Source organism: Dromiciops gliroides, chromosome 6 (genome assembly GCF_019393635.1).
Source record: "Dromiciops gliroides isolate mDroGli1 chromosome 6, mDroGli1.pri, whole genome shotgun sequence".
Taxonomy (NCBI): domain Eukaryota; kingdom Metazoa; phylum Chordata; class Mammalia; order Microbiotheria; family Microbiotheriidae; genus Dromiciops; species Dromiciops gliroides.
Window position 1 is genome coordinate 256708278 of NC_057866.1, and position 23980 is coordinate 256732257.

Consider the following 23980-nt stretch of genomic DNA (forward strand, 5'->3'; position numbering starts at 1 on the left):
TTGAGTACACTCCAATTTCATCACCCTCTTCTTTGTAAAGAGAGAGGGAGGGGAAGATGAAATGAAAACATATAACAGGAGAGGATAAATATGCAGTTTAGCAGTCAGAGCTGTGAAACCGAATGGGATAAACGCACACATAAAACATAAGAACAGAAAGCAGCATCCAACAATATGTTGTTTTCAAGAAACACACTTGAAACAGAAAGATGAACAGAGTTCAAATAAGATGCTGGATCAAAATCTATCATACCTCAAGGGAACTCAAAAAATCAGGGGTAGAGATTGTTCTCCCAGACAACGCAACAGTAAAAATAAACAGATAAATAGAGAAACTATGTCATGCTTAAAGGCACCATAGATAGTGAATCATTATCATGATCCATATGTGCCAAATGGTATAGCACCTAAATGCTTAAAGGAAAAGGTAATCAATTGATAGGGAGAAATAAGACAATAAAACCATAATTGGGGGTGTCAAAGTGTCCCTCTTTGACAAAGAGCTAGAAAGAGCTACAACCTTTTTTGCATGTGGACATAGAGCTTAGAGCTTCCATGAGCAAATACAGGATGTATTTGAGAATGACAAAGCTTATGGTACAGAGTTCATGCTAAGTACTATGAGTGTTTCCCCAACCTTTCTCAGTATGTGACAAACTTTTGAACTGCTTTTGGAGACTTTTCCCTACCCAGATAGCCATCCATCCCCATATCCCCAACACGAGACCATTTCAACATAGCAAGATTTTTGAAATGCACCAAGGTGGTGTTCCCAACCACCATTCGAGAAAGTTTCCCAAGAGTCTGATAATTAGCCATGATACCTGAAGGGTTTGCTATCAGGGTCTGTGTCTTTGAATCCCATTTCTTCTAGCTTACAACGTCGGTAAAGTTCATAGTGGCGGGTATGAGTTTGTTCTCTCAAGTCCTCCATGTTTACTCGGATCAGCATCTCCCGGAGCTTTACAAAGTCACAGTGGTTTTCATTCTCAACTGTAAGATATGAAAACAAAGGAACAGTTGGCAGGGTTTTCACTTAAAATCCAAAAATCATATAGCTAGAATTGGGGAATGTTACTTTATTGCCAAAAACCCCACTGATAATCAAGGACATCTGAAGACTCTTAATATTTCAATGTCTTCAGTGTTTCAAAATATTTGATTTTCTCTTACCCAGAAGCTGTTTTTTAGTGGATCAAAGGAGAGATCTGAATCAAAGGATATCATGTGAGACATTCAAAGAATTATGGGAGACACTCTGAAAGCACGTAGCCTTTCCATATTCCCTCTATCAAAACAGTCATTTACAGGAAGAAGAAAGTGAAACATCATATGACCAAGTTGTGCTATATGAAAAGAGGAATTGTCATAAGAGCATTCTTTTTTAAAAATTAAGTTTTATTATTTCAATTAATGACCATCTTCTGTCATTCACTCACATTTACCTTTCCTTTGTCCCACAGTAAAAGAAATCCTTGCAACAAATATGCATCATTAAACAAAACAAATCCTCATAATAGCTGTGTCCAAAAAGTGCTCCGGATATATATCCATCGGTTCTATGTCAGGAGGAGAGCAGCATTCTAAATCATTGGTCCTCTAGAATCATGGTTGGTCACTGCATTGATCAGATTTCTTAAGACTTTCTAAATCATTGTCTTTTCCACTTTTTATTTGTTCAAAGTGATGTTCAAGCGACACCTGCTCACCCTCCTTCCTTGTTTATATGGACTTCTACTTGTGTTCTCCAATTATATGTGATAATAACTTCTCCTAGTTCCTTCCCTTTTCTTCTGCAGTGTCATCACCACCCTTCACCCTTACCTGGTTCTTTAACAGAAATCACTCTCATGTCCTTTATCGTAATTGACTCCCTCTCTGACTTCTTGCTGACATCATGGTTCCCAGAAGATGATTATGTCATCCTTCCTCCACCACATTAGAATGCCTATCATTGGGGCAGCTAGGTGGCGCAGTGGATAGAGCACTGGCCCTGGAGTCAGGAGTGCCTGAGTTCAAATCCGGCCTCAGACACTTAACAATTACTAGCTGTATGACCCTAGGCAAGTCACTTAACCCCAATTGCCTCACACACACACACACACACACACACACACACACACACAGAATGCCTATCATTTATCCTAGTAAAGCTTTCCCAATCACTTGTTTGATTTTCACTTTTTATACTTCTCTTTACTCTTGTGTTTGTACTTCAACATTTCTACTTGATTCCCATCTTTTCATCAGGAATGCTTGGAATACTGTATTCATTAAAGGTCCATTTTTGGCCTGTAGAACTACACTCATTTTTGCTAGGTTATTCCTCATTGCAAACCTATATATTTTGCCTTCTGGAATATTATATTTCATGCTCTTCACTCTATTATAGCTGTAGCAGCTATATCTTGTATAATCCTAATTGTGGTTTCTTGGTACTTGAACTCTTTCTTTCAGGCTGCTTGTGGCATTTTTTTTTCTTTGAACCTGGAAGGTCTTGATTTTGGTCATGATGTTATTGGTCACTGATTTGATATTTCTCGTGGTCTTTCTATTTTCATGCTGTCCTCTGGGTGTAAGTGATCCAGGCAGTTTTCTTTCATGATTTCTTCAAACATAATGTATAGGTCCTCTTATTAGGTCATTGATTTCAGGTAGTATAATGATTTTTAAATTATCTCCCCATGATCTGTTTTTTAGGTCAGTTGTTTTTGATATGAGATATTTAACATTTCTTTCTATTTAAAAAAAAACTTTTAAACTTTCATTTACTATTTCTTGGCATCTCTGGGAGTCATTCACTTCTGTTTGATTCATTCTAATTTTCAGGGAGTCTGTTACTTGAGTAAAATTTTGTGTTTCCTGTTCTAAAGGTTTTATTAATTCTCTTTCCAAGCTTTCCCTCCAAAAGTCTTCTTTCCTTTCTTCTTCAAATTTTAACTCATTAAAATACTCATCATGTCTTTTTAGGAATTCTTAGTGATTTTGGACAAGTGGTGTTTTTCTCTGAGGTTTTGCTTGTAGGTGTTCTGGAGGTTTGTCTTGTGCATCCATGGCTTCAAAATAGCCCTTTGTTTTCACTTTGTTTGTTTAGTTATTTTTCTAGTGATCTGGTCTGGTTGCTGTCCTAGCTGGGAATTCTGAGAGTCAAGTCTGCAAAATCCCAGCCCTCAGGGAGACTTCCTTCCCCCTCCTTCCCCCCAAGCTGCTGTTCTGGATGGAAGACTGCATTCATAATCTACTCCAGGTGACTCTATGTTTGGGGTTCTGGGCTCTAAGTCCAGGCTCACAGATCCAGAACTCACATTGATAATGTGTACAAGCAGCTGAATCCAAGAACAGCTCTTCATCAGAGTGACTCCATTCTGAATTTGTAATGCATATGCACACTCCAAACCACTAAGCATATAAAAAACTAGATTGTATGGATCTGATAACTTGATGCTTGTGACCAAATGCCTTCACCTCGAACTGTGATGTCAATGTACAATCATGAGCTATTTACTGAAAACATGATAACTACTTTGAAGGGCAGTGTGAATATACTTGTATATTGGCATACACAAACTTGGCCACTAATTACATCAGCAAAAAGTTGATTGGTTGAGTTCCCCCTTAAAAGTGAGCCATAATGAACCAGTCCTAACAAAATTGCCCAGTTCTGTCCTGGGGACTTATTGTAAGCTGAAGCAAAGTGTTACCAGGAAAGCCCACACTGAAAAGGACTTGAAAAGAGAACACTTGTGAGCTTCCAGTTTCCTGAAGCCCAAAGAAGTAGGACTACCAGTCATTACTGCCCACAGACCCAGTGGTCTTTCTGCCAGAGACCAGCTTCCTGAACCTATTACCATCAGACCTCTGATCTACCATTACTGCTTCACCATCTTGGGATGGTGAGATTGTTTTAGATAGTTAGATCGTTATATTAGGCTGGGAATTCCCTATAGTACTCCTCTCAGGGAACTTAGGTAATTTCCAATGTGTAGTAGAAGGACTTTTTCTTAATCTTAGTGCTTTTCTTCTGAGATTTTCTCTAATTTATCATGTAGGTAGCTTATTTATACAGAGTTGCTTGTATGTTGTCTTCCCCATTAGGCTATGAGCTCCTTCACAGCAAGGACTTGTTTTTTGCCTTTGTATCCCAATACTTAGCACAGTGTCTGACACATAGTAGGCGTTTAATAAATACTTGCTGACTGGACTTTCTCTGAATGATGAAGGAAATTAAGTGAAATAACTGAACACCTATGTTGATTTAAATAAAAGCAATCTGGTTGACCAAATCATCGAGTATCTTGCCTTTCCCTGGAGGGCACATTCTTTTTTTGGGGGGGGGGCAGGGCAATGGAGGTTAAGTGACTTGCCCAGGGTCACACAGCTAGTAAGTGTCAAGTGTCTGAGGTAACATTTGAACTCAGGTCCTCCTGAATCCAGGGCTGGTGCTTTATCCACTGCACCACCTAGCTGCCCCCAAGAGTGGCCAAAATTAAGAATGTGCCCTTCAGGGCAGCTAAGTGGCACAGTGGATAAAGCACCGGCCCTGGATTCAGGAGGACCTGAGTTCAAATGTTACCTCAGACACTTGACACTTACTAGCTGTGTGACCCTGGGCAAGTCACTTAACCTTCATTGCCCTGCCCCCCCCCCCAAAAAAAATTGGCCACTCTTTTTCACATAATGTCTTGGGAATTTGTACTCGAAAAAGTCAGAGATAGGAATGAAAAAAACAAAACAAAACAAAACACTGTCAGCGTTTGTTCTACAATCCCTGTTTGGATTACAATTATAAACTCACTGATGGTCAAGGATTTTTTTTTTCACCCCTATGCTTGCTAGATCCCCTGAGGGTACTTAAATATTCATTAATATTACATTTTAGGATGCCTAGAAAATAGCATCAGGAAAGCCAGTGAGTACTTTGCCAGAGCTCCTGGGGGTTGTTCATTCAAAAACTGCCTATTATCTTCTCAACACGTGCTGGTAAAGCTCATTCATTTCGTGGGAAACATCCTCTGTCAGGCAGAATTTTCAAGCTTTCCAGCCTCTGATTTTGCAATGAGAAAGCTGAGTATTTTCCATTCACATTATGGCCACTTCTTCCCCCCTCACAGAAACCTGGAAATGCACTGTACAGGTTATTTGTTGGAAAGAAGGGTCCCGCCAACTGCCATGGAGGAGCCCCCAATGGTGTTCCTATGCTCAGGAAGCCCCTCCCTCCTTCTTCCTAAGGCATACCTTGCACCACACCCCAAGGGTACTGCCTGGCCTTTGCCATCTTATTTCCAATCTTCACTTCTTCAGTACTTCCAACCACAGCAAATGGAAGATGGACCTGAAAAAAAAAAAACAAGAGAGAGGCCTTCAACATCCTCATCTTCATTTTCATAAGAGATCCTTCTGCAGTTCCTCTACAAAAGATATCTTTTATTCCTAGAGCAATGTCTCCAGTTTGCAGGGAACTTTTAAGGATCAGCAAATTGATTTGCAATCTAGAGTACATTGTGAGGTAGACCTTATAGGTAGTATCCCCATTTTACAGATGAAGAAACCAAGGCTGGAAGAAGATAACCAGTGAGAGCTGAGTAAAGCTGAGATTCCAGCTCACGTGTCTGGCCACTCTCACATGCTGCCTCATTATATCCCCAGAGGGGCATCTGGAAGAGTGAAGGAGGGGGAAAAGGCACTATAATATATTGCAATTGAGCTTGGTTTTTAGAATGATTTTGTAATTGAATATCAGATATTATGTATCAGATACATACAGAGCGCTTACATCAGAGTCAATTGCCCAGAGTAATAATTTTGTGGTATTCTTTCTTCATGATAATAAGGAAAGCTGAAATGGAAGGAAGCTTTTTCAGAATAGTAAATTCATTATAATCTAGTTTCCATTCCAAATCATTTGATCAAGTTGATTTTTTTTCCTGAATTTTTCTAGGGAGCATCTACCCAGGGTAATATTTACTGAATATTTATTTGCATCCTTTGACCTTTTTCACTTTTAACTATAAATTACCCAAAATGGTTTTAAAAGCCATTTTTTTTAGTTTTTGAGGTAATGAATCTAACTCTGATTCTTCCCCTCTCTCTATGCTCTTTGGGTTTCTTGAAGGTTTTAAAAAAGAACTCAAAATAGGGGGCAGCTACGGGGAGCAGTAGATAAAGCACCAGCTCTGGATTCAGGAGGACCTGAGTTCAAATCTGGCCTCAGACATATGACACTTACTAGCTGTGTGACCCTGGGCAAGTCACTTAACCCTTATTGCCCCACCCCACAAAAATAACTCAAAATATAATTAATTTCAATTTTAATTTAGGAAATAAACATATTCAACTGTGCATACCTCTTGACTCAGTGACACTGCCGCTGGGCTTATACTCCCAAAGAAATCAAAAACAAAAGAAAAAGGTTCCTTTGTTCAAAAATATTTGTAGTTAATTGTAACAGAACATAGATGTTACAATAAATTTTGAAAGGGATGGTTTCAGAGAAACAGACATGTACGAACCAAGGCAGAGGACCATGAACAGAACTAGGAGAACTAGTGAGTACAAAATGGTAAAGAAAAAGAACTGAAAGATCACAGAACTCTGATCAATGCGATGGCCAATCATGAGACCAGAGGCCCAACAACAAAACTCAATAACCCACCTTGATACTCACCTCTCAGAGGTGATACAAGTAAGAAGCGGAATGAGAAACACATTTTTGGACATGGACAAAGTATGGATTGGTTTTGCTTGATGGGATTTATTTGACAAAAAGGTGTATTTTTTTTTAATTCAAAAGAGGAATTTTTTAATGGGGAAGAAAAGAGTGAGAGAAATCATTTTTTAAAAAACAGAAGAGAATAGAGGTAGATTCAGAAGCATTTACACATAAACTAGATCCCTTTGAAACTAAGGCAAGCTGTTGGTAGTAGAGATTTGCCAGTTCACGTGCAATCACCTGTGTTCTTTGTATGAGAATGTGCTTATGTTAACTAGTATTGTTAAGTACAGAATAACAAAAAATTTAAAAATCGCTAAAAATATATTCAGTGTGCCACCCTTTTTCCTTTTTTATTTGGGTAGCTGGGGAGAAAAGGCTTAGACCTAAGAAAAAAGATAGTAGTCCTAAAGCTACTGAAGCATTTAGAAGATTCAAGCAATAAGTAAAGAGCAATGATGTCCGGAAGACAACCTCCCTTTGAATAGGAACCTTGGCTAAAGCCCTTCTCAAGATCACTCATTTAGCATTTTCATTATCTGAAATTGCTTCTCAAAGAACTGGTGTACCCAAGTCACAACCTTCCTAGAATAACCTATGACTTAATACTGAGTAGCCTTCACTTTTTCCGAATTTTTAATATAGATCACAGGAACAAAATAAAGCAAACTTTACTGCATATTCCAAACCGAATCTTTATCAACTTTTCTCGAAAGAACAATTCAGCCTTTCAGACCACAGAGCTGTTTCTGTTAAATAGTTTAGCTGGGCTGCCTGAGGGGACATTTTATCCCCCTCCCGATCCTCCACATTCTTTTACTAGAACTAAAGAACTCAACATTCCAAGATGATTTTTTCACATTATGTGGGCTCTTATCACAAGATCCTGCCAGGAGGAAATGTTTTTGCTAAGGACCAAAGTGAACTCAGGCATGTAAATGCCCTTCATTTGTTTTACAAATGGAGGCCCTGTAAGTGAAGAGGTCAAAACCTTACTGATGTTTGGTTTTTCACATCTTCAAAAGAAAAATTAATTGTAATGCCACTGAGCCCTAGTCATTGGAAATTATGTCAGCTGATGGAGAAATGAAACAAAACATGAATCTCAAGGTCTACCTAATCAATGGATCAATAAACAAGTATTTAACACCTACATGAGCCAGGCCCTGGGCTAAGTGCTGGCAATGGGACAATGAAAACCAAAGGGTCTCTTGAAGGAGCTTTCATTCCATAGGGGGTGAGACAGGATGACCTGATGAATCCCCCTGACCCTACAAGATTCCACAATCCTACAAGAAACTTCTGGAGTTGGCATTAGGATTGTTTTGAATGTAGACCATGCATTTGAAATGAATTTTTAAAGGAAAAGATATGTGTAAACAAGTCACAGTGGATCAGTGCGGCCATATGGTAATTTCCACTTCAAATAACCACTATCTTCTCTCGGCTCATGCCTTGCCCCAACCACAGTCCTGGATAGCATCACAGACCTCCACTCAGGCTCCTATTCCCATGCTGCTGAATGGTGTGTAGGAAATCCCACAACTGAGATGACCAGATCCACTACAATTTGTTATCTAATCTCAACAGGACCCTCCTTATATCTCTTTATCCTTCCTTAATTGATTTCCTATCTCACTCCCCACAGAGGCTATTCAAGAACTCTTTTCTCCTCCAGTCTTTCACACTTCCATTCTTCACCCTCTTTACTCCCCTTTCCAACCCCAGCTAAGGAACTCTACTGTGAAAACAGACCATTCTTACTGAATTCTTTCTTTTCTCCTTCTCCACATCTTAAAGCCTCTGGACATTATCTCCATTCTAGCCTCCTTTCTCCCCTGCCAAGGCCAATCTCTCTACAACCCTTGGATCTCCTCTCCTGCAGTTAGTCTCCACTATCAACCCCTTTTCCCCCAATCATTAATCTCTCACTATCTCATACTCTCACTATGACTCCTTCTGCCTATACCACCTCCATCCTTGAAATAAAGCTCAGCTATCCTCTCAAGTTCCAGATCTCTTCTTCCCTTCACAGTTAAATGCCTAGGAAAAGCTGTCTACATTCAATGACTCCACTTTCTCCCTTGTCCCTCTTTGAGTGCCTTCATTTCAGTGTTTTCATGACACTTCTCCCTGATGGCTCTTTTCCTACGTTTCACTGCTCTTTCTCCATCCCTTCTGTTATTTCATCATCCTGATCCACCCCCTAACTCTGTGTGTGTCCCAAGGCAATGGACTGGTCATCTTTTTTCTCTTTACCTATTCTCACTTGGTGACATCAAATCCCACATAGTCTAGAGGGCTCAGTTTAAAACCCTCAGTTTAGTAGATGTTATAGGGGGAAAACAGGGTTTAATGATCACATCTATACAGGTGATTCCCAGATCTAGACATCCAGCCCTAGTCCCAAATGAGCACCGTTCCTACATTCCAGCTCAAACTAAGAACTAAGAAAAGTAAATCTAAAGACAAGGCAGTGTCCATACGAAAATGAAATAGACCTTTCCTGTTCAGTAGATTATACAGGAACAAGAGCTGACTAGATGTGACATGACTAAGGTGCCATGTGGGCCCTTCTACAGGGACATGTGGTGCCCAGCATGCTTTCAAGGGTCTGGATGGTTTTATTACTGTCAGGTGGAAACCATATCCTCAGAGTCTAACAACACGGGAAAGGGTGGAAGAAAGGAGGAAAAGGGAAAGGGAAGAAACAAGGCGAGACATTCCAAGAGAGGCAGATAAGACCGTTGTTTACCACCAGGCAGGAGAGAAAGCAGGTAGATGCCTATTCCTTTCAGTCCATCAATCTACAAACATTTATTAAGCATTTACTATTTGCTAAGCTCTAGGGATACAAAGAAAGGCAAAAACAAAAAGCTCCCTCAAGAGGCTCATAGTCTAATGGGGGAAACAACCTACAAACAACTTTGAAGATGAAGACAAAGTGGTTGGAAGGTAACTCAGAAGGAAGGCACCAGTGGTGTGTGTGTGTGTGTGTGTGTGTGTGTGTGTGTGTGTGTGTGTGTGTGTGTGTGTGTGTGTGTGTGTGTGTGTGTGTTTGAGGAATAGGGGAAACAGGAAAGCTTCTTGCAACAGGCAGGATTTGAGCTGAGTCATGAAGGAAACCCAGTGAATCCAAGAGGCAGAGATAAGGAGCAGAAGCATTCTCAGCATGGGGGACAGCCAACGAAAAGGAAGAGTTAGAAGACGGGAGTGTCATGTGCAAGAAACAGTCGGGAAGCCACTGTCCCTGCATGGGAGAGTATGTGGAGAGAAGTAAGGTGTAAGAAGACTTGAAAAATAGGAAGGAACCAAACTGTGAATGGTTTTAAAAGCCAAACAGAATATTTTATCATTGATCCTGGAATTAAAAGGGAACCATGGGGGCAGCTAGGTGACTCAGTGGATGGAGCACCGGCCCTGGATTCAGGAGGACCTGAGTTCAAATCCGGCCTCAGACACTTAACAATTACTAGCTGTGTGACCCTGGGCAAGTCACTTAACCCCGCTTGCCCCACAAAAACAAAAACAAAAAGGGAACCATGAAGAGTGTATTGAATGCAGAAGGGTGTGTCATAGTTAAACCTATGCCTTAGGAAGATCACACTGGCAACTGAATGGAGGATGGATTGGAATGGGGAGAGATTTGTGCCAAGGATACCAACCAGCAGACTGGCAGTAGCCTGGGCACAAGGGCATGAGGTCCCACAATGAGGCGATATCTGTGTGGGAAAAAGAAAGGGATGGATATGGATGGATATGAGAGATGCCAGAAAGGGAGAAGCTATAAAACTTGACAACGCACCAGATATGGGGGTTGACTGACAGTGAAGACTCAAGGATGACCCTGAGCTGCTGAGTCCCAGTCAGCCTGGATGATGAGGCTAGTGGTACCTTCAACAGTAATAAGGAAGTTAGGAAAAGAGGAGGCCTTGGGGGAAAGATGAGTTATGTTTTGGAGAAGTTGTGTTTGAGAAGTCTGTAGGACATCCAGTTTGAGAAGTACAAGAGATTGTTGAAGGCACAAGACTGGAGTTCAGGAGAAAGGGTAGGGTTGGATAAGTAGATCCAAGAATGATCTATAGAGATAAGTTACCCCATGAAAGCTGATGGCATGGAGGGAGGACAGGACAGAGCCTTGGAGTCTACCCATAGTCAGTAGACATGACCTGGAGGAAGATCCAGCAAAGGAGACTGAGAAGGAGCATACAGGTAGAAAGCCAGTTATAGAATGTTGGGCTTGGTAGTTTCCTTTAATTTTTTTCCAGATGGGTCATAGACATAAAACATTCAAGATGGAAGAGACCTCAGTTTATCCAATTCCCCCATTTTACATATAAGGAAACTGAGGCTCAGGGGCCAAGTGGCTTGCCTGTCATCATAGAGCAAGTTTGTTTCATCACAGGATATAGAAATCAGTTCTGACTGGATGTTTGGTGCTCTGCCTGCCACCCACACCATGCTGTTTACTTCTCAGGATACTCACTGGTATAAGCATTCATTGTCCTAGGTCAACTTACACTCATTGTCGCATTAATCTCTGCCACTGTCTCTTCATCCGTAGGGAACTGGTATATCTGAACACCATTACTGACGAGTTCACTCATGATTTTACTCTTGAATTTGTGCAGCTCATTTTTGGCAATGGTGTCTGCTTTTGCTATGATGGGGATGATGTTCACCTATAATTTAAAAGAAAAGTTCATTTTAGGCCACAACAGTCTTAGAAAAATATGGAAGCAATAGATCAGACAAATGAATGAAAAATGGCAAAAAAAACCCCACAACCCATCCCTGAAAATAAATGCCAAATAAATATCAGTGTAAATATCAGATCATCTCCTGAAATACAAATTCAAAAGATATCTGATATTTTATTTCCTAACTCTTTCACTCCTTCCTCCAAGAAAACAGTTAAACCATTCTGGCTGCAGAGAACTATAGTTTGATACATTGGAATGACTTGCTATTTCCACCCTGGCGCAAGTCTTTTTTTTTTTCCCCTCCAAAGGTTAGAAAGGAAATGCTGTCTTTCAGTCAGTGACAAACAACTGTAACACAGGAAAGAAACCACCCACTCTTTAGACCTGTGCTAGCAAATGAGCTCTCTGCCCCACCTTCTAAAGGTAACGATGACCATCTGTTCTTGGGAATCTGTGCAGCATGAAGTGAGAATTATAGCAGCACTGCACAAGTGTAGTCAGTATTTTTAAGGGGACTAAAAACAAACACATTAGAGATTGAGCAATCAGTTCTCTCCTGATTGCCTAAAAATGCTCCAAAGGACAAAAACATCAGAATGAAAATAGTTTCAGTGACTTGAACATTTTCTTGACACAGGAAGAGTTATATGCATTGGTGTGAAGTGAGGGAAGCAGAAACGGCAAAACAACATACAGAACGACTCCAGTGATGTAAATGGAAAAAATGAGAAGATGCCTCAGAAATTGAAGAGTCCAATCACAATAATTAAGCTAGGGACAGCTAGGTGGCGCAGTGGATAGAGCACCAGCCCTGGAGTCAGGAGTACCTGAGTTCAAATCTGGCCTCAGACACTTAACACTTACTAGCTGTGTGACCCTGGGCAAGTCACTTAACCCCAATTACCTCACTAAAAAAAAAATTAAGCTAGGCATCGAAGATGAGAGGAGAAAATGCAAAAATGCAACTCCCTCTTTTTTTTTTTAAAGAGTGAAGGACTATGGGTAGAGACCACTGCACATTCTATCAGATCCAACCTTATATGTTGGTTAGTTCTGTTTAACTGCCTCCTTCCCACCCCTTTTCTTTTTTAGTTTTTCTTAAAAGGTCTGTGGAGTGGAAGAGACAGGGATATATTTGCATATCAAATTTAAAAAGCCACTTTATGCTGTCCAAAACAAAACAAAGAAAATTATCTTGAATTTCACAGAATCTCATTCAAAATTTGACATACATGACAAGACATATAGAAGAGAGACCTTTAGAGCAGCTGGGTGGCGCAGTGGATAGAGCACCAGCCCTGGAGTCAGGAGTACCTGAGTTCAAATCCGGCCTCAGACAATTAACACTAGCTGTGTGACCCTGGGCAAGTCACTTAACCCCAATTGCCTCGCTTAAAAAAAAAAAAAAAAGAAGAGAGACCTTTGTCTGTATTATTGCTGTATAAAGCCCTGAAAAACAGACAGTATATTTGTCCCACTGACCAGTGACAACAAACCTATACATTTCTAATATTCACTTTCCAAAATTAATGGTATATTTTTCCACTGACTGGTAGGGGGAAAGAGTCTCAACCTGAGATCTGTTACTGACATTTAGCAATTTATCTTTATTACAGTTCTAGTGGAAAGTCAATCAGAGGACCAGAAAGGTTTTTTTTTTTTTAAGAGTTGGCTGACTCCATTCATTTGACTCTCTCTTTATCCTGAGGGAGGCAGTGTGACACAATGTAAAGGATTCCAAGTTGGAAGTGAGCAGACCTGGATTTGAATCCCAAATCTGCCTATATTACATGTATCACCTTGGGTGAGTTACTTAATCTTTTGATAGTCTCAGTTCCTTCATCTGTAAAGCAAGGCCCTTTTTCTAAGGACTTTTCCAGCTCAAAATCTATGATCTCCTAACAGAAAACTATTTGTAAGCTGCCGGTCAATTGCAATGAGGTGGCAGGCACGCTAATAAATATTAATATTAACCTATATTAACATTATGTTAACATTAATATGTATCAACATATATAAGTATGTTACACAATAGCATAACGTGTTATATTGTATTACATTATAACGTAACATTGTGTTATTTATAGCATGTTATTAATCATATGTTACTACACTAATAATAACAATAACAAAAACTAACCATTCACCCTCTTCCTTGGGCATGTTGCAGGATGAGAAAAAAAAAAGGCAGCCACAGCTTTCTAGTCAGAATGTTAGCAATACTCCAATGGGGCTGCTAGGTGCCACTGTAGACAGAGGACCAGGCCTGGAATCAGGAGGACCTGAGTTCAAATATGACCTCAGATATTTAGTAGCTATGTGACTCTGGGCAAGTCATTTAACCCCAACTGCTGACTGAAAGAGAGAGAGGAAGGGAGAAAGAAAAAGAAAGGGGGGGAGCAGAGAGAGAAAGAGAGAGAGAGAGAGAGAGAGAGAGAGAGAGAGAGAGAGAGAGAGAGAGAGAGAGAGAGAGAAGGAAAGAGAGAAGGAAGGAAAGAGAGAGAGAGAGAGAGAGAGAGAGAGAAAAAGAAAGAATACTCCAAGAGGATCCCTCTGGAAGAAACAAAGTAAAGAGAGTTGAGTGAACTAGAATAGAGAGTTAATCTAAATAATTCAGATCAAAGCCCTCTCTTTTTCCTCAAAGCAGAAGTTTGACCAAAACAAAGTGGTTATCTAGTTCATTCCTTTCACTTTATACATAAGGAAACTGAGGCCCCAAGAAGTTCAATGGCTCCCCCAAGATCACAAAGCTGAGCTGCTCCTGTGAATCTGAGCCATGGTCCTATGGATCCAACTCCAGGGTTCTCTGAAGTATGCTACACTAACCAACAAGTCCCTGAAAGTCAGGATGCTTGTCCCTCAACTTTGTGGTGCAGAATCATTTGTGTTGGGGTCGTTACTGTTTTGAGGGGATGGGAGGATTGTGGAATGGAGGGTAAAGCTGAGGCAGAAAAAGCCCTTAGGTTTTTGGTTCTTTCTTTTGCCATGTTTGGCAATCAGCTTCATTTTTCTGGTTTAACAACACTTCTGTGGGGAAGTGGTCAAAGGTGCGCAGCTGTGTGCAGCCTTTCCTGTGTCACGGGGATGAGACAGAAGTAGGCCATGCTTTGAGTAAGATGCTCTTCAGCCCTACAGAGATTTTTGCTGATGTCAAGCACTCACACAATATAAAGTTGTTCTCTCTCTCTCTCTTTTTTTTGTGGTGCAGTGAGGGTTAAGTGACTTGCCCAGGGTCACACAGCTAGTAAGTGTCAAATGTCTGAGGCTGGCTTTGAACTCAGGTCCTCTTGATTCCAGGGCCAGTGCTTTATCCACTGTGCCACCTAGCTGCCCCCACACAATATAAAGTTGTAAGAAATAAGCAGCTTGGGAGACCGTGTGTTACTGCTTCGGTTCCCCATTGTACTAAAAGTGAGCCAAAGTCTACCGAGAGTTCAGAACTATGGAAGCTGGGTCAGTTCTTCGAGGCCAACACAAGAGCCTTTGATTCAATGCACTGGAGAAATCTGAGGAGCCTCTTCTGGGTCAGCTCACAGAGAAGAGCATATTGCTGTCCAGGGGATTATCACCATCCTATTGTGATCACTAAAGTAAATCACTGGATCTGGCCCTGAAGGGAACCCGAGAGCCCATCTACTGCATGCCCCTCATTTCTTTTTTTTTTTTTTAATTAATAAAGTATTTTATTTTCTCCCGTTACATGTAAACATCCCCCTCATTTCTAAAGATGAGTAACTAGATGCCCAGAAGGGCTCACCCTTCTTCACACAGAGGAAATTGTGTGGCAGACCCAGGATGTGGACCCAGCTGTCTGACTCCAAGTCTAGTACTCTTTCCACTGCATTCTAATTCATCTTGAATCGGGGAATGTCCCTGCATTTTGTTTTAAGATTATCCCAACAAATCACAAGTTCTAGCAGGTCTTATCCAAAGGAAGAGGCTTCAAGTTCAAGTATGGGCCTGGTCATGGTCCTCTCCTCATGAAGCAAGTAGTTAATTGTTTTGGCCACAACGACCCATGAAAACCACTGACTGTGTGTGTGTGTGTGTGTGTGTGTGTGTGTGTGTGTGTGTGTGTGTGTGTGTACACGTACATGGCATAAAAGGGTGGCTTTCTTCAGGGGGGAAGGGAGGGAGTCCCATACCAGGCAGCCTCCCTTCCAAATGAGGAGATATAGTGTATGATCTTAGCAGATAAGAAACCATTTTTAAAATTCTAGTTTTGCCTAAACCTTAAATTAATGCAAAGCCACACAAACAAATGTATAATATAAACACATGTATGTAGGTACATGTGTATACATGTGTGTACATAGAAATGACTATACACACCCAAATGTGTATAATACACATACATACGTACATATACATTCTCTTAAAAGGTTTGGGGGGAAAAAAAACCCTGTCATTTCAAATACCGAATTTTAATCTTCTAATTGCCTGAATTTCTTATATCTTTCTCCTCAACTTTATCTGCTATGGAATCAGTTTGTGTTAAAACTTAACCCAGGGGCAGCTAGGTGGCGCAGTGGATAGAGCACCAGCCCTGGAGTCAGGAGTACCTGGGTTCAAATCCGGCCTCAGACACTTAACACTTACTAGCTGTGTGACCCTGGGCAAGTCACTTAACCCCAATTGCCTCACTAAAAAAAAAAAAAACAACCCAGAGGGGCAGCTAGGTAGCACAGTGGATAGAGCACCAGCCTTGGAATCAGGAGGACCTGAGTTCAAATCCGGCCTCAGACACTTGACACTTACTAGCTGTGTGACCCTGGGCAAGTCACTTAACCCCAATTGCCTCACCAAAAAAACCCAAAAAAACTCCCACCTTAACCCAGCAATCTAAATTGAATGATAAAATCTTGAAGGAGTTTTGAGGATTTTTCTCAGAGACAAAATAACAATCAAGTGTCCATACTGCCCCAAGGGCACAGCTGGGAACAACTATTTTAGGACAGAGATGACCTAGAAAGAATGCAGTTTTGTGGTGGGTGAGTACCTTGCTGTCCAGTTTCTTCATGGTGACGAGGTCAAGGGACTTGAGAGAGTGGCCGGTGGGGGCAATGAAGTAAAGGCAAGCATGGATCCGGGTGTCATGATAATTGAACAGAGAACGTTTGATCTTCAATTCCTCTTGCAGGTAAGCTTCAAATTGTGCATCAATATATTCTACTATTGGTTTATAGCTACAATAAAAAAATAAAATGATCATGATAACAACAATCCATGTTTCTACAGAGCTTGAAAACTATATTTTTACTTTAAACCAGCTTATTTACATTAACTAGAATTTATCTTCCTGCTATTCACCTGATAAGAATGTCTATCTTTTCTAGCATCCCTGTTATGATTTTTTCCCCTCACAACTACATCAGAAAAGCTGAAAGGCAAATGATACCTAGGCCCTTACCCTTTCTTACCCAATCCTGAATAAATCTGGAGAGATGATGATAATTGAACTAACCCTACCACACCACACTGGTACTTCTGGAAGGCTGCTCACTATACTTTCACACTCTCTCTCCACCTCCTTTATCTGAGTTAGATTCAGAGAATAATAATGGGTTTTAATATAGGTCCAAGAAGAAGTAAGATTTGTGCTCCCCCTCCTCCCCAAGCACCAAGTAATGCATTCCAAATCCTCTGCTGTCATTTTTGGATGCTGTTACTATCTATTTGGAAGCATCAGTGCCATATAATACGAACTATAAAAAGCTGACTAAACCACAATTAGGATGACAACACTACCACCAGGAAGAATAGGGCAAATATTTAATGGCCCACATCCCCTTGAGGCACAGAGTTGTTCCTTACTGTTAAGGTCTTAGGGACGTACATAAAGTCTTTTAAAGGTACTGTTCATGAAAATACTATGACAAATGCAGCAGTGGTTATTTGTGCCTGTGTGCCAAATGACAGATCTTTTGTTTTCCTTAAACATTAAACTTAGCATCCCACTAGTGAATGTTCTAAGTATTATGAAACCACAATGCACTGAGCATCAACAATCTAGGTCCTGGGAGGGGACCACTATTGATTCAATGGGATCCTTGGAAGGAAAGTCATTTCATTTCACTTATTTGTTTGTTTTTAAGCAAAGTCATTTTAAAATGAAAAGGAGGAAAGTGGACAGAGCACTATAGGAGAAAGCTGGTTATAAGCCAAGAGGAAAAAACCCAAACCAAACTAAAGTCCAAATGCTGCTTGATGTCATTTTTGCTCTTAATATTTATTACAATTCATGGGTTCAATCAATACACATACTACCTACACACTTAAACAAAATGATGTCTCAATAATTGCACCAAATCAAAAAATGTCATTGTTGGAAGGGACCTCAGAGCACAATTGTTGCAAGCCCCGAGTGAACAGGAATTCTCCATGTCTCCGGTGCTTTAACCACTGCGCCAAGTAGCTGCCCTCTTCTATCTCTTTTCAAAAGGGGGTTGTGATGAGATAATGAGATTTAGCAGATACTCAAAGACCCACCTGGAGATTAATCTAGACTGATTGAATCAAGTGAGAGTGATTAACTGCTGATTAGCCTACTTCAAGTTAACTGGATTGTAATCACACCTTGAAAACACCTTCAGAACCAATGGATTTGGATGATGCCAACCAATCAGCTTGAAGCAGTATGTAAGGCCCGCCTCTGTTCCAGACCTATAAAAAGCTTCCACAGTCAGCTTGCTATTCAGTTCCTGATTAAAGCAGGCTCGTGGAGGAGGACTTGAGGAAGAACCCAACCAGGCTGGAACTCTAGGCTAGGTAGGACTTCTTTTTCTTAACTTTCTGAACTCCTTGTGAATACTTCTATGCTTTAATAAATGTTTAATGCCTAAAGACTGGTGCTGAAGCTTCTGATTTAAGGTGACCACAATTTAGATTTTAAACATCACACAGTGGACTACAGATATGGCTAATGGTGTCAATTTGTTTGGCTTAATTCTAATAGTTTGTTACAAAAGATGGGTCTATTGTAGGACCCAAGGTCCTAAGGGGAGTCAAGGGGAAGTGAGAGTAGAGTAAAACTCAATAAAACTTATAACTAGTAAGTGTCTGAAGATGGATTTAAACATAGGTCTTCTGGACTCTACCCACTGTTCTACCTTGCTGCCCCTGAAGGCAGTCCAGTACACAAATGACTAACTCTAATTCTTAAGAAGTTCTTTGTTAATTATGTTTAAATCTACTTCTTTGCAATGTCCACGCACCAATGTCCCAATTCTGCCCTTTGGTGCCAACCAGAACAAGTCTATTCTTTTTTCTATATATGCTGCAAAATATTCCATGACAAAGGACAAAATTCCCATAACCTGCCAGTCCCAAAGCTGGAGTGAACATATCAGAATCTTTTAAAGGGATCCATTGCAGCCAAAGGTGGGGCCTCATCCTAGGATAAGAGCATCTTCCTGAGGAAAAGAGACCTTGGCTTGGGTCTGGGCTCTGCCATTTTGTTACTACATGACTTGAAGCAAAGGACCAAGATGATACTTTCTAGCTCTAACATGTTATAATTCCTCCATAGGTAGTAACTCTAACCCACAAATGGGTCCATACTTTAGTTTGGGGAAATGGTGTAAACCACTACTGGTACAACAACTTCTTCCACAGGGAAGTGAAGTCTAATTAATTACACAGTCCTTAAACATCCTCTTTCAAAGACTGCTACACCTTCAGGAACTGGCTTTGGAAATGCTTGACACCTGCCCAAAGACTCTGGCCCAAACAGTACTGTGATCACTAAGTCCCAGAATTCATAACAACAACAACAAAAATATGGTTTGAGGCAATTGCTTTCAAATACATTTTTGCATGTATAGGAAACTTCAAGGAACTTACTGAAATGGTTTCCTTTTATTAAAAAATCATCCCCTGGCAGGGCTCAGTCCCCTAGAGCTTTTCATTATTTTTCTGTAGCCCTTACTAGAATTTCAGTCCAATTCCTGCATCCTCAGTCATAAGGAAAGCAACTTAATAAAGACTTTGACCTCTGCTGGCCATTCCTCCAAAAAAAAAAAAAAAGCAAGAAAGCAAGCAAGCAAGAAAGAAAAAAGAAATTCTTTCCTTATGTTAAATGTGGAACGTTCAAAATTTTTTGTATTACAATCATAGAAGTAGATAGGGAACCTCAATCAGATCATCTAAACTAAAGCTATTACCACATCCTCTCCCCCTATTAATCTCCTCCATTTTAAAGTGTAAGCATGTCTCTGTCTCCTGAATTTACATTTCTCACATATGCCCCAGCCCTGGAAGTAATAAACAAGGGATGGATGACTTTTCTCCTCCTCCTCCTCCCTTTCCAAGGAATACTGACATTTAAACCAGATAAGGTAAAGCAGTATGTAAAAGTTGTTTGCAAAATATTCTATTATCCAGGTGCTGATTGTTCACTTTATATGTCATCAGGCCTTTGATATCTCTGTTTTCAACTTTCCAAAACTCCTCTTAGAAAGAGGCCATTTCACTACTCCTTTGGTCACTTCTACCAGAAACTAGGCAGGATCCTGAACACTTAAACCTTTATCAGTACTTACAGAAGCTCTTTTATGGTGACAAAAAAACCCCCCAAAAACATAAAATAAGGGAGTGTCCACCAACTGGGAAATGGCAGAAGAAATTATGATATGTTAATTAGTAGAATATTATTGTGCTATAAAAATGCCAAAAGGGATTGTTTCAGAATTACTTGGGAAGACTTCTATGAACGGATGCAGAATGAGGTACGAGAACTAGAAGAATGTATACAAACCACCAGTAAAGACAAACCACTCTGAAAGACTTGGCTATACACATGTCAACAGAGGGCTTATTCCTCCAATAGGGAGCTGCTAAATAGCATAGTGTGTAAAGTGTAGCACTAGAGAGTGAGAAGGGGCTGAGTTCAAATCCTGTCTAAAGACAGGATAGCTGTGTGAGCCTAGACAAGTCATTTAACTTCTCTCAAACTCAGTTTCCTCTTTTGTAAAATGGGGATAGCCCCTACATCCTAGAGTTGTTGTGAAGATCAAATGAAATATTTGCAAAGCACCTTGAAAACCTTAAAGAATTATATAAATTTTAACTACTATTATTGCTGAAATTTTTATTCACTGAAAAACATTATAATAAAAAGCCTAGTTAGTTCATTTCCCCACAACTCTGACATGCTACTCAAGAGTTGCAGAGTATCTTTATATACTATTGTTGTTCAGTTGTGTCTGAGTCTTCATGACCCCATGGACCACTTCTATCCTCCACTATCTCTTGAAGTTTGTCCAAGTTCCTGATCATTGATTCCTTGAAACTATCTATCTATCCCACCCTCTACCACCCCCTTTTCCTTTTGCCTTCAATCTTTCCCAATATTAAGGTCTTTTCCAAAAAGTCCTGTCTTCTCATTATGTGGCCAAAGTATTTAAGTTTCACCTTCAGTACTTGACCTTCAAGTAAATAGTTTGAATTAATATTTTTTAAGTATTGACTGATCTGCTCTCCTTGCTGTCCAAGGGACTTTCAAATGTCTTCTCCAGCATCACAACATGAAAGTGTTGATTCTGTGGTGCTCAGCTTTCCTTACAATGCAACTCTCATAGCCATACATTTCTACTGGGAAAACCATAGCTTTAACTATACATACCTCAGTTGGCAAGGTGATGTCTCTGCTTTTTAGTATGCTATCTAGATTTGTTATAGCTTTCCTTCCAAGGAGCAATCATCTTTTAATTTCATGGGTGCAGTATCCATCTACAGTGATCTTTGAGCCCAAGAATATAAAATCTGACACTGCTTTCATTTCTTTTCCCTCAATTTGCCAGGAAGTGATGGGACCATTTGCCAAGACCTCAATTTTTTTGATGTTAAGTTTCAAGTCAGCTTTTACATTCTCCTTTTTCACCCTCATCAAGAGGCTTCTTAATCCCTCTTCATTTTCTGTCATCAGAGTGATATCATAAGCATATCTGAGATTGCTGATATTTCTCCCAGCAACCTTAATTCCAACTTTCGACTCATCCAGCCTGGAATTTTGCATGTAAATTAAATAAATAAGGTGGGGGGCAGCTAGGTGGCACAGTGGATAAAGCACTGGCCCTAGATTCAGGAGGACCTGAGTTCAAATCTGGTCTCAGACACTTGATACTTGCTAGCTGTGTGACCCTGGACAAGTCACTTAACCTTCATTGCCCCACAAAAAAAATAAATAAGGTGACAATATACTACCTTGTCATTCTCCATTTCCAATCTTAAACAAATAAGTTGTTCCCTGCTTAATTCTAACTCTTGCTTTTTGGCTTGCACACAGGTTCCTCAGGAGACAGATAAAAGGATCTGGTAATCCCATTTCTTTGAGCCTTGCCACATTTTGCTGTGATCCACACAATTAAAAGCTTTAGTGTAGTCAATGAAACAGAAATAGACATTTTTCTGGAACTCTCTTGCTTTTTCTAAAATCCAGCAAATGTTGGCAATTTGGTCTCTAGTTCCTCTAACTCTTCGAAAACCAGTCTACTCTTCTGGGAATTGTCAGTTGACATATTGCTGGAGCCTAGCTTGCAGAATAGTTAAGTGTAACCTTGCTGGCATGTGAAATGAATGTAATTGTTTTGGTAATTTAAACATTCCTTGGCATTGCCCTTCTTTAGGATTGCAACATCCAGTGGCCACTACTGGGGTTTCCAAATTTGTTGGCATATTGAGCGCAGTACTTTAATAGCATCATCTTTTAGGGTTTTAAATAGCTTGGCTGAAATTCTATCACTTCCAGTAGCCTTATTGTTAGCAATGCTTCCTAAAGCCCTTGATTTCATTCTCCAGGATGTCTGGCTCTAGATCAGTAAGCACACCATCATAATTATCAGTGATGCTAACATCTTCCTTCTATAGTTCTTTTGTGTGTTCTTGCTGCCTCTTCCTCTCTTCTGCTTCTGTTAAATCCCTACCATTTTTGTCTTTTATCATGTCCACTGTGGCAAGGAACTTTCCCTTGATATCTCGAATTTTCTTGAAGAGATCTCTTGTCTCTCCCATTTTATTGTTTTCTTTTATTTCTTTGCATTGCTTAAGAAAACCTTCTTGCTATTCTTATATATTCTTGAATTCTAAATTCAGTTGAGTGTATCTTTCTCTTTCTCCTTTACCATTGCTTTCCTTCTTGCCTCAGCTATTTGTAAAGTCTCATCAGACAGCTATTTTGCTTTCTTGCTCTTCTTTTTCTTTGGGATGTTTTTGTTTTGTTTTGTTTTGGTTTTTTGTTGCTGCCTCCTGTACAATCTTTCAAACCTCTGTCCATAGTTCTTCAGGCATTCTGTGTACCAGATTCAATCCCTTAAATCTATTCATCACCTCCACCTCACATTCATAAATGATGATAGATCATACCTATACGGTCTGATGGGTTTCTCTATTTTCTTTATTTAAGTCTGAATTTTGCAAGAAGCAACTTGTGATCTGAGTCACAGTCAGCTCCAGGTCTTGTTTTAACTGACCGTATAGAGCTTTTCCACCTGCAAAGTATATAATCAATCTGACCACTGTATTGACCATCTCATGATATCACCTTTTGTGTTGTTGGAAAAGAAAAGTTTTGATGATCAATGAGTTTTCTGGACAAAACTCCATTAGTCCCTGCCCTGTTTCATTTTGTAATCCAAGCCCAAACTTGCTTGTGATTCCAATTATCTTTTGGTTGCCTACTTTAACATTCCAACCTCCTGTGATGAATGGGACTTTTTTGGTTTTGTTTTGTTTTATTTCATTTATTTATTGTAGGTAGGTCTTCAACTTTGACCTCTTCAGCATTGGTGATTAGGGCACAGACTTGTCTTACTGTGATGCTGAATGGTTTGCCTTCAAGTTGAACCGATATCATGCAGTCATTTTTGAGACTGCTTTTCTCACCCTTTTATTGATGATGAGGGCTGCTCCATTTCTCCTAAGGGATTCTTACACAATAGTATATGTAGTGACCATCTGCATTAAACTCAGCCATTCCTGTCCATTTAAGTTCACTGACACCCATGATGTCAATGCTTAATCTTTCCATCTCCTGTTTGACCACATGCAGCTTTTCCTTGATTCATAAATCTTACATTTCAGATTTCTATGCAATATAGATTGTTATTGCATCAGACTTTCCTTTTGCCACCAGGTGCATCTGCAGCTGAGCTTCCTTTGAGTTTTTGCGCATTTGCTTCATTATTACTGGAGCTATTGCAGTTGTCCTTCATTCTTACCCAGTAGCCTATTGGACACCTTCTGACCTGAGGGGCTCATCTTCCAGTGTTTTCTCTTTTATCATCTTAGTACTGTCCATGGGGTTTTCTTAGCAAAGATACTGGAGTGGTTAGCCATTTCCTTCTCCAGTGGATTTCCCTTTGTCAGAACTCTCCACTATAACCTTTCATGGCATAACTCATAGTTTCATTGAGTTGGGCAAACCCCTCCATCACAACAATCTTTATACACTAACATCTTGAATATTAATCATGGCCTCCTATGCCTCAACCCAGACAGGAATGGACTCTATAAAACAAAGAAACACATCCCTCTCCATATATGATCCAACATAAAAGTGCATACATAGCTT

General features: G+C 40.1%; 1 protein-coding gene across 7 annotated transcripts in view; it reads right to left on the minus strand.

The window, feature by feature from the left end:
* SEPTIN11 (septin 11) overlaps positions 1–23980 on the minus strand; it is a 140915-nt gene that overhangs the window by 14544 nt on the left and 102391 nt on the right. For all 7 annotated transcript variants that reach the window (XR_006353524.1, XM_043969859.1, XM_043969857.1 and 4 more), the window contains exons 4-7: positions 16412–16598; positions 11230–11391; positions 5236–5332; positions 825–993 (exon numbers count right to left, since the gene is read on the minus strand). Coding sequence is in view for 6 of the 7 variants with exons in the window: in XM_043969859.1 (XP_043825794.1) it covers positions 825–993; positions 5236–5332; positions 11230–11391; positions 16412–16598 (615 nt within the window). In the remaining variant the exon portion in view is untranslated. The remainder of the gene's footprint in view (positions 1–824; positions 994–5235; positions 5333–11229; positions 11392–16411; positions 16599–23980) is intronic.